Genomic DNA, 12,226 nt, shown 5'->3' on the forward strand with positions numbered 1-12,226 from the left:
AATGACCCAGCTCTGAAATCAATATAGCTAATTAACAGACAGTTCATTAATGACTGATTGACTGGATTTATAGACAGCATTTAATTGGGTATTGGTTCCAGCCTCAATCCTCATTCTTTTCTTCAATGATAATGACCACAGACCTGCAATGGAGTCAGAGTGGTATAAAAAGACGTCAATAACAGTCAGTAGAGAAGATGATAGTGAGCGGTTGGTCTGATGGAGTTACTCTATTTAGTGCTTTAGGATCTCAATCCACCTATCATTTATTATACAGCAGTGATGATCTTTAAGGGTGCAGGTGTACAACACTCAAATTACACACATATTTTTAAGATGCTGTTGCTAATGGACATAAGTGTAGGGACCTTAATGGCAATCCATGCAAAAAAATACATAAAAAAAAGATTCTCTTGGGAGAGAGGTGCTCAGTGAGGAAGCATTAACATGATTTAGACACCACCTCAACAATTTAAAGGATAAGCCAATCAAGTCTTCTAATGCTCGGTTCTACTTCACTGATTGCACAGATGCCGAACTTTACATTTAAAATCTGAAAGAACGGTGGTGGTGGTGGTGGTGGGATTAAATTAACCTTCCTTTAAATCCTTTTCAATAAAGGCAGAAGGTACACTTAAGTCCAGGGTTATTAAAAGTTGAAGAGGCAGAATCAGATTTTTCATTCCTTGATTCTTCACTCGACTTATTATGAGGAAATAATTTAATAATGTGGATAGTGGGAATTATATTGAGCCCTAAAGTCCTGAAAGCACATCAAATGCTGCCAAGTAATATGCTTTAGAAACTATTTGCTGAAAATGACATTGAAAATGTCCAGTTCTTAAGGCGAAGAGTGTAATTTTTGTGCCACTAGTGTCACCAAATTTAGAAGACCAATTTATTCACAAAATATCCTCCACTGAAAGAGTGTTCTTTAAATAAAACACATTTTGTGCAAGCTGGACACATTTTTTATATGTTATTGATCAAATGAAAAGTACATTCACTGTTGTGGGCAAGAAATAGAATTAGTTAGGTTACAACTGGCAACCCATACCACAGAACCACAGTGTTTAATCTTTATAGAGAAATCAACCTAAGAATGGCTTATACATATGTACCTGGTGTACTAGGCAGTATTTTAACATTTAAAAATGTGCACACTTTACCAGTAGTGAAATGAGTATTAGATGTTCCAGGTTTAAACAAGACATATCAACAAATTTGTGTTGAAATTCCAGGTACTTTTGTTAAATGGTAGCACTGATTTTGGTACTCATCAGCCATTAAATTATTGCTCTGTTACAGTAAAATGAATAGTTCGTCCAAAAATGGAATTTCTGTCCTCATGTTCTTTCAAACCCATTAATGTGAAGGAGAAAATGTTCAGCTTGGAATACAATGCACATTCTTTTGGACCTTTATTTTTACTTTTTTTTTTTTTTTTTTGCAGGTTTCTTTTCTTTTTCTTTTGTTCTTATTTTAACTTTGACAGCCCCTGGAACTGCAGCATGGACTGTGTTTCTCAAAAGAAAGCAAGACAGCTTTCAAACAACCTGAGGGAGAGAAACAAAAGCATTTTGGGGTGAACTATTCTGAATGAGGTGACAGATACCAGCTTTTACCAATTGATTTCCCTATTTTTTTCCCCTTTTCTGATATTCTCAGTAAATATAAAAGTCACAAAAAGCTCAGTAATGACAAGTCTCAGTAATGTTGTTTCTTCAGTGTTCATCAATAGCTTTACTATTCTAAATAATTACTTATCTAATCATGTTTATGCACATGCATTGTAAGATAAGCTCAGTATAGAGGTATTATGGTGAACAACTTAACTGTATGACATGAATAATCGCTAATTAGCCACGGAGGAGGAATTGTCCGATATATCACCACATGGATTGGAGAAAATAATATTTGCTAACATTTCCTTGGCAAATAAATATATACAGCTTGTCATGCCATCAGAGGGAGAGAAATATTTGAACATGCATTGAGGGTGTCATCCATACCAGATTGTGCTTGTAGTAACAACAATCTGAGAGAGTCTCTGTACTGCATATGAACCCACCACAGGAACAGATGTTCTGAATTACATTAACCTACATTAGTAGCATAAACGGTGTATCTGTCTATATAAACACGCTAAATATCTTGAATTATAAGAGGGCCCATTTGACTGTTGCTAAAGAAGAAAGTTCTTCTATGTGAAACGATCAGAATTCATCTTTCGGAGTTTGGGTGGCAGGTGTCCGTCCATGCGACCTCCTCCCCCAGCCATTCTCTGAAGTTTCGGCGGCAAGTCTGCAACCGATTTGCTGATGGCCTCTGTGGAAATCTTAGTCGCCTTGGTAACCTGCATTTCCTCTGAGACCCCAGGCACAGAACTGATGCGTTGGAGCTTCATGGGCAGTTCGCCAAGGCTGTATGTCATCTCTGATGTGGTGGAACTCATTCTCAGTAGCTTCCTGGGCAGCCCGTCTCTACCTGTCATTTTCTGTACCTTGGTTGGTAATTTACTGGTGTTCTCTAGATCTTCCAGCAGCTCCAGACAGTCCAGCGAGCTGTTCTTCTCTCTGCTGTTGCACAGTGATGGGGCCATGACTGGAGAGGACATGAGTAATGCCTCATCCTGCTCCTTTGCGCTGTAGGGAGTTGTGGGAACCTCAAATGTAGCGTGGAACTGAGAATAATCCACTTTAAAGAATCCCTCCTCCAGAGAGATGACCGGGAAGAATCTATGGCCCCAGAGCACCTCGTCCTCTGTGTACGATGTCCGTGCTTGACAAGTCATGCCTTTGAGAGAAGACACATGAAAAAGAACAGAGGGAAGAATTAAAAAAATGATCAGGGATTAATCAATCAGATGGAATTGGGAAAAGCATTGCTTCACTTAGAGTATCATACACAACTCTCTTGATTAGTACAGTGCTTGGAAGGCATAACTGTATTGATATTCCTCAACTTCTGGTTGAGATTGGTTCTAAACTTCTAAACCTATACGTATTAAACACATTAAACATGTGAAGATGACTTGACCCTTGTCTTGAAGATACATTGTGTATAGACTCCCTGCTCTGCTGTTTGCGTTGGTGTGCGTCTGAAAAGCTTTGTATATCTTCCTGTTTTGAATCATTATTTACTATCATTCCTTGTTGTTTATACTGCTAAATATAACTTACTCAACATCACACATTAACCTGACATAGCTAGCTTCAAACTAAATCGTTATTGCTAGCACAACACGCCAGTAATTCGCTAGCCTGTTAGCATGCCAACCGCACGCTCTTTATTTATTTATTTTTCTTGCGCGCGCTCGCGCCTTTTACGAGTCCATCAAAGAACTTAGGTGAGTAGGATCAGTCAACAAACACGGTAAGTCATGTCATATTCTCCTCTTATTGTTACTTGCACCTCATGCAACATGTTTAGCATATCCTTCTCTGTCAGCACAGGATTTACATGTGATAAATGCAGGGAGATAGTAAAGCTGACGGGGAAGATTTCAGAACTAGAGACACGCATCCAAACTTTAATCGAGGATAGTAAGAATGCAAGGGCTTTAGATACTGCTTTGGATGCGACTAGCTTAGTGAACTCTGTACATTGTTCGGTTCTGGCTGAAGTAGAGCCCATGCAGCAGGGCAATTGGGTGACGGTGAGACGCTATAGTCGCGGGTCAAAACACCGCTCTTCCATTCCGATAACAACATTAAACAGGTTCTCCCCACTCAGTGAAACACCCACTGAGGATCCTGTTGATTGTGCCCTAGTTATTGGCGATTCTATTACACGGAACGTGAAAATAGAGACACAGCGCCTGACATCAAAGCAAATTTAAAAGTTCTGGCAAATGCTAATCGTAAATTCTCTAAGATTATTATTCACGTTGGCACAAATGATGTTCGACTCCGCCAGTCGGAGATAACCAAAATTAATATTAAAGAGGTGTGTGAACTTGCAAGTACGATGTCAGGCACTGTAATTTGCTCTGGCCCCCTTTCTGTTCGCAGGAGTGATGAGATAGTCAGTAGATTGTGTTCACTCAATGGCTGGCTGTTGAGGTGGTGTCCGCAAAATAATATAGAATTCATAGACAATTGGAAAAGTTTTTGGGGCAGACCTGACCTGTTGAAAAGAGATGGTATTCATCCCTCCTGGGATGGTGCTGCTCTTCTCTCTAGCAATTTGGCTCATAGTCTTAGAGATAAAACATGACAATCTGGGGCTCAGGTCAGGAAGCAGACAGACTGGCTTAACAGACCATCTGCTAGCTGTCTCACGTCACCAAGGTCAGATAAATCCCATCACATAGAGCCTCTTTCACCTAGCTATCATCACATAGAGACTGTGTCTGTTCCCCAAATTTGGAAATCCAAAAAACGTTTCAACCCATCTAAGGTTAAAAGTTTCATTGATGTTCAACAAATAAAAATAGCTATAATACAGATGAAATTAGTCAATTACAGGCCAATCTCAAATCTACCCTTTCTGTCAAAGATACTAGAAAAAGCAGTATCCTCACAACTGTGTTCCTTTCTAGAAAGAAAAGATATCTGCGAGGATTTTCAGTCAGGATTTAGACCGTACCATAGTACCGAGACAGCTCTTAATAGAGACACAAATGATTTGCTTTTATCATCCGATCATGGTTGTATCTCTCTATTGGTGTTACTCGATCTTAGTGCTGCATTTGACACTATTGACCACAACATTCTTTTAAATAGACTTGAACATTATGTTGGCATTAGTGGAATTGCACTAGCATGGTTTAAATCATACTTATCTGACCGTTATCAGTTTGTAGCAGTAAATGAAGAGATGTCTTATTGATCACAAGTTCAGTATGGAGTACCACAAGGCTCAGTACTAGGACCGCTACTGTTCACTCTGTACATGCTACCATTAGGAGATATCATTAGGAAACATGGAATTAGCTTTAACCCCCTGGGGTCGACAATCGCGCCGGCGCGATAGGCTCGCTTTTTTTTATCAGTTCAAAAGAGCTTCATTTTGCTCTGTTGACTTTGATATTACAAACAAGTTTCATATATCAATCGATTCTGTTAAATGTGTATTATTTTTGTGTATACTCACAATAAAAACAAAGTGTTGTGCTTTTTACCAAATAAAGAAAAATAAACATGATGTGAGTTCTGCTTTCTCTCTGTCAGTGAACAATAACTCAGCGAATACTCAGTCAAACAGACATACAGACACATAGGCATGAAGCTTGAATTCTCTTCTTTTAAATGAAGTAATTTATATAAAAAACAAATATTCTCAGTTCATGTAATCTGTAAGAAAAGAGCGAGATGTCAGTCGTTCTCATCTCATCTAATTATTTTTAATGTGACCCCGCCCACGGAGAGCGCGCGCTATTCAAACGCAAATGACTGAGGCAATCGATGCAAACTGTGAACGCCCCCATATCAGCTCGAGAAAACACTAGTTTAATCAGATCATTGTACTTGTTTACACCGTCTCGCAGCGCTGTGAGGAATAATAATAATGGAAAATGTACCTCAGAAGTGCGGGTATTTCGAGGAGCAAGGATCCGACTGAGCTGAGGAATACTGTAGTAAGTTTTTTTCCTTCTCAAGTGAATCGCGTTTCTGTGTGTGAATGAATGAACGGCAGAGATGCGCGCTGTTTACCACAGCTCGCAAAAAGACAGTTTAAATTTAAATCGCGTGTCTGTGTGTGAATGAATGATGATGTTTTAGCAAACTGTATTGCTATACTGAGATGAGTAAAAATCAACTGAAATATGTTGAAATAAAATGTAGGCTATTTGTATAAGCAACATATTAAACTGCAAATTAACATTTATATGCCCTAATATTTCATAAAAACAACGTTACAGTCTGGCGAAAGACAACATTTTGTTGACTAGATTTGGGTACAGTTTTTACTGTAGAATATACTGCCACATCAAATAAGCTTTTGTTTAGCAATTTCTGCTCATATGTTATATATTTATATATATAAAATACTATTTTTGTCAAAAATAAAGTCATCAACTAAGATGTTAGCTGTTCCAATGTTGGCTATATTCAAACTAATGAATACATATGATAAAATGTAGGCCTATAATCATTTTTTTACAAAGAAAGTGTACACTTGAAATATTGTTGAAATTGTAATTATTGTTGTAATTGTAACCTTTTTAATAAAATAGCAAAATGTATTTACAAGATAGATGTAAGCAAAATCTTAAATGGTCAATATAAGTCTTCTTCTAAATATATCTTTTGTCCTTGCATTCATTCATGTGGCTCAGTCAGTGTCACACCTGAATTAATGGCTCATTATGCAGAGTCATTATGCATAATGGGTGGGACATTGTATTCTCAGGTGTAAACCACTCCTCGTTCACGCCCCCCTCGCATATTGGCTTTCCAAGCAAAACCTGTCTTACACAATTTAAATCAATGTATTGTTTTATGTGAACGATAAAGCAAGACTATTTTCACATAATTTTGAAGACAGAACTCGAAGCGACAACATCCATTAGTCAAAAGTCTTGTGGACACATATTTAGTATGAGTTTTGTGGTCTTATTTCAGCAACTTTAATTTTTATTTTTTTTCAATAACCACGCATAAACATTATTCTCTTAAAAATACAAACATCTACATTCATGTTGCTCACATATTATGGTAGCCATGTTTGTACTATATAGAGTGAATTTACACCTTTGCCATTATCATGTTTATAAATAACTGAAAAAAGCACAAATGTCAGGGCATGTCAAAACATCCCAAGGGCCCCAAAAACACCTTAGACCCCAGAGGGTTAAAAAAAGTTAAAAATAAGTTAGGCAAGGCCAAACAGCGTTATCCATGTTGTTGCGATTGCATCTCTAGAGTAAGCTAATAGTGAAACTGATAGCGTTTTTCATTTAATTACAATATGAGGACTGACGGTAGGCTATAAAAATCAGCGTTTCTGTGTAGGTGATGACAACCATCTTGACAGCAGCAATCAAAGCATCGCTAATTACGGTAAATTTGTTCCTAATCAAAGGGAACACTCAACCACAGAACAGCTGGGTGAGTTTTGTATTTGCTTATTGGATACAGTAAATGAAGACTGTCAACTTCTTTTCAATACTATTTCATCACCCAAAACACTCCCACTCTCTGCTGTATATTCATAACCAAATATTTCAAAACCAACAACCAAGCCACATAAACAATGCCATTGGCACTAGTCTACATTGGAGACATGTCTCTTAATTCACATAACTTTTCACCTTTTTGCACAATCTTGAAAAAAGTTCTATTGTTGAAATTCTCAGATCAAGCAAACTTCAACGCACCCTTATCCACTACCTGCTAACGTTAGTGAACCACACCCGAGCAAGCACACTTCGCAGTTCCTCCGGAAATGCATTCTAGTTTCTTTAATGATTTTACTGCACTCGTCCGTCCACCATGGTACTGGTTTTCTATTCAATGTCCCTTTACTTTTGGGTATCAATAAATTAGCTGCTTTTAAAACAACTTCTCTAAATGTATCCTCAATATCTTCTATATATTGATTTAGATCTATTTCACTACTCTCACCTCACATAGATATTCAAACTTACCCCAATTAGCCTTACAAAATATCCATTTAGCCTCTCTTTCCTCTATCTTCTCATCCCTCTCTACAACTATTTTACAAAATATAGGATAGTGGTCACTTGTTGATTTTTCCCAAATCTCCCCCTGCCAGCTCTTTCGACACTATTGTTAAATCAAGTGCTGAACTTCTACCCGTGTGAATATCTATTCTTGTTCCTCTTCCATCAAGACACACCAGATCATTATCCTCCAAAATCTGTTCAATTATCTGCCCATTTATATCCGTTTTCTCCCCTCCCCTCCTTCTCCCCGTTATGAACTGTTGCATTAAAATCTCCACACCAAATATGTGATTATTAGCCTTCTATTGGATCCGACTAATATTCCAAGGGTTATAAAAGTTTGTAATGACAAACTGGTCTTGTTTAGTCCACAAGTCTAAAATTCTAGAATCTAAGATAGGTGTCAACCAAGTTTCTTGTATGCAAATCTAATCAGTTAATACTGGTAACATTTCAATAAAATTATTATGTTCTTGTCCATTTGCCACCAAGCTTCTTGCATTCCATTGTAATATAATAACCATATTATCAGCCAACAAAAGAGGCTTCTTGACTCTCACTTCTTTCCATGATAATTCAGTAAAGTTCAAATGGTTTACTGCTGCCTTTACTATTATTTGTATCCTTTCTGTTTTTTATTTTGACTCTGTTGTAGCATTAATGACTCCTGCTATGAATATGATTAATTTATTTAAATCAATCAGTACTTTCCCTTCCTTTGGTCGTTCTTGTTGTTTTTTATACTGTATTTCATTCATCTTTTCTTCATCGCTCTTTCCCCCCTGCTGTTCACCATCTTGACAGCATTTTGCACTGATCTGCTGATTTTCTACCTGCTTTTTTTCATTACTTTGCATCCTCCATATGCCACAATTTGGTTTACTCCACAATTACAACATTTTGGTTGAATCTCTTTCCTACATTTCTCATAATCATGGTCCTCTCCACATCTAGCACACCTTCTTTTCCCTTTACAAGTTGAAGCAGTGTGCCCAAATCTCTGGCAGTTAAAGCACCTCATAGATTTAGGGACATATTCCCTCAAATTATATGTCATGTAACCTAGACATACTTTGTTTGGGAATATTTCATACTCAAACTCCAACAGTATTCTTTCGCTGTCTTGTTTTATCCCATCTCTAAAGGACTGTAATCTTTGTGCATCTTTCCTCCTTTCAAATTTGCCTTTATTTCATCCATGTTATCCTCAACAGGTATTCCCCAAATCACACCTCTGTTCCACACGTATCTCCTCTCCACACGTCTATCACTTGTCACTTTATGTTTTCTTACTTCTCTCATCCTGCAAGCTCTTTCCCTTTTTTCTTCGTTGTTGCACGTGATTTCTCAATATCGTAGTCAATTTCACTGGAATTTATCATCTTCAACCCCCGTATTACCACTTCATCTTTCAGATTTTCAGATCATCTTTTTAAATGTCTTTGTACCCACTTTTTCAAATGAGTTTCCTTGTTTCTTCCAAGGTTTTTTTTTTTTTTTTTTTTTTTCACTTCTCTGGCAAAGAAAATTCTCTGGTAATATGAAAGAAGGAGGCGGGATGAGAGGAGCACATGGCCAACACAAACAAAGGCAGCCATATGCTAAGGCACAAGACAAACAAAAAAAACATTAAACAACGACAAAACAGACAAGACTGTCAGGGCAGGACCTGGTTTTTGACTTAAACATAAATAATACTATAACAGGGATAATAAAATCACAATGAAAATAAAAATAAAGTTAATTATTATAAAGTTAATTAAATAAAGTATTTATATCTTTGTAATTAATTATAAGCTACATAGTAGCTATGTATTTCCCTTTTAAAGAAAACAAATGTAGTCAAAGGCTGCTGGACCTCTGTTTTAAAGGCTCTTTTTATCAACTATATGACATATGTAACGTTAAAAGTTCACTGACTGAAGGTCTTGAGAGGACTACATTAGAGACGTTCATGGGGCGGATTTTTCAGTCCCGCTCCCGCAGGATATATGATAATATATGCTATCGCTCCTGCTGCAACACTCATGTTTTGTCCCGCTCCTTTGCGCAAAAGCCGGCATAAAAGTATAAATAAAGCACCAACATTCTCAAGCCACTGTTAACATAAATGCAAGAATAGGCTACTGCCTGCATGGTTTGGCATGGCAGAATGCACGCAAAGTGTGCTCCCTTAATAATCCTAAAAGGGGTCATCGGATGCAAAAGTCACTTTTATATAGTGTTTGCATATAAATGTGTCTTTTGCAGTGTGTGGACACAACCACCATACAATGAAAAAAATCCATTCACTCCTTATTTTTAATCCTCAAAAAGCCTAAACACTCTCAATAATCAAGCCGTTTGGATTTTCTGAGCAATATGTCATATTTCTCATGCTCCGCCCATGACCACTGACGGACTGTCCCGTATTAGCATATTTCCGCTCTCAGCCATTTGTATACTGTCCACCAAGGCAGGTTGCCAAGGCAGCACTTTATGTGTCTTGTGTGACACCCCCCATGGAAGAGAAGGGTGGGGTGAGCAGTGGCTCATTATCATTTAAAGAGACATGCACCGAAACGGGTCGCTGTAACAGAGCTGTTTTGAGGAGGTAAAAAGGGTGTTGTTTTACACAACCATTGAGGAATTTTAACCAAAGTATGTTACAAACCCTAAAGTTCAATACTAGAAAAAGCAGTATCCTCACAACTGTGTTCCTTTCTAGAAAGAAAAGATATCTGCGAGGATTTTCAGTCAGGATTTAGACCGTACCATAGTACCGAGACAGCTCTTAATAGAGACACAAATGATTTGCTTTTATCATCCGATCATGGTTGTATCTCTCTATTGGTGTTACTCGATCTTAGTGCTGCATTTGACACTATTGACCACAACATTCTTTTAAATAGACTTGAACATTATGTTGGCATTAGTGGAATTGCACTAGCATGGTTTAAATCATACTTATCTGACCGTTATCAGTTTGTAGCAGTAAATGAAGAGATGTCTTATTGATCACAAGTTCAGTATGGAGTACCACAAGGCTCAGTACTAGGACCGCTACTGTTCACTCTGTACATGCTACCATTAGGAGATATCATTAGGAAACATGGAATTAGCTTTAACCCCCTGGGGTCGACAATCGCGCCGGCGCGATAGGCTCGCTTTTTTTTATCAGTTCAAAAGAGCTTCATTTTGCTCTGTTGACTTTGATATTACAAACAAGTTTCATATATCAATCGATTCTGTTAAATGTGTATTATTTTTGTGTATACTCACAATAAAAACAAAGTGTTGTGCTTTTTACCAAATAAAGAAAAATAAACATGATGTGAGTTCTGCTTTCTCTCTGTCAGTGAACAATAACTCAGCGAATACTCAGTCAAACAGACATACAGACACATAGGCATGAAGCTTGAATTCTCTTCTTTTAAATGAAGTAATTTATATAAAAAACAAATATTCTCAGTTCATGTAATCTGTAAGAAAAGAGCGAGATGTCAGTCGTTCTCATCTCATCTAATTATTTTTAATGTGACCCCGCCCACGGAGAGCGCGCGCTATTCAAACGCAAATGACTGAGGCAATCGATGCAAACTGTGAACGCCCCCATATCAGCTCGAGAAAACACTAGTTTAATCAGATCATTGTACTTGTTTACACCGTCTCGCAGCGCTGTGAGGAATAATAATAATGGAAAATGTACCTCAGAAGTGCGGGTATTTCGAGGAGCAAGGATCCGACTGAGCTGAGGAATACTGTAGTAAGTTTTTTTCCTTCTCAAGTGAATCGCGTTTCTGTGTGTGAATGAATGAACGGCAGAGATGCGCGCTGTTTACCACAGCTCGCAAAAAGACAGTTTAAATTTAAATCGCGTGTCTGTGTGTGAATGAATGATGATGTTTTAGCAAACTGTATTGCTATACTGAGATGAGTAAAAATCAACTGAAATATGTTGAAATAAAATGTAGGCTATTTGTATAAGCAACATATTAAACTGCAAATTAACATTTATATGCCCTAATATTTCATAAAAACAACGTTACAGTCTGGCGAAAGACAACATTTTGTTGACTAGATTTGGGTACAGTTTTTACTGTAGAATATACTGCCACATCAAATAAGCTTTTGTTTAGCAATTTCTGCTCATATGTTATATATTTATATATATAAAATACTATTTTTGTCAAAAATAAAGTCATCAACTAAGATGTTAGCTGTTCCAATGTTGGCTATATTCAAACTAATGAATACATATGATAAAATGTAGGCCTATAATCATTTTTTTACAAAGAAAGTGTACACTTGAAATATTGTTGAAATTGTAATTATTGTTGTAATTGTAACCTTTTTAATAAAATAGCAAAATGTATTTACAAGATAGATGTAAGCAAAATCTTAAATGGTCAATATAAGTCTTCTTCTAAATATATCTTTTGTCCTTGCATTCATTCATGTGGCTCAGTCAGTGTCACACCTGAATTAATGGCTCATTATGCAGAGTCATTATGCATAATGGGTGGGACATTGTATTCTCAGGTGTAAACCACTCCTCGTTCACGCCCCCCTCGCATATTGGCTTTCCAAGCAAAACCTGTCTTACACAATTTA

The 12,226-nt window shown here is 37.3% G+C and overlaps 1 protein-coding gene across 1 annotated transcript in view; it reads right to left on the reverse strand.

Annotated features, from left to right (window-relative positions):
- Positions 1-1,484: 1,484 nt before the first annotated feature.
- kcnj3a (potassium inwardly rectifying channel subfamily J member 3a) overlaps positions 1,485-12,226 on the reverse strand; it is a 110,621-nt gene continuing 99,879 nt past the window's right edge. The window contains exon 4 of the mRNA XM_079880251.1: positions 1,485-2,796. Coding sequence (XP_079736377.1) covers positions 2,204-2,796 — 593 coding nt within the window. The 3' untranslated portion in view covers positions 1,485-2,203. The remainder of the gene's footprint in view (positions 2,797-12,226) is intronic.

The sequence above is a fragment of the Squalius cephalus genome (assembly GCF_949319135.1).
Source record: "Squalius cephalus genome assembly, chromosome: 9".
Taxonomy (NCBI): Eukaryota; Metazoa; Chordata; class Actinopteri; order Cypriniformes; family Leuciscidae; genus Squalius; species Squalius cephalus.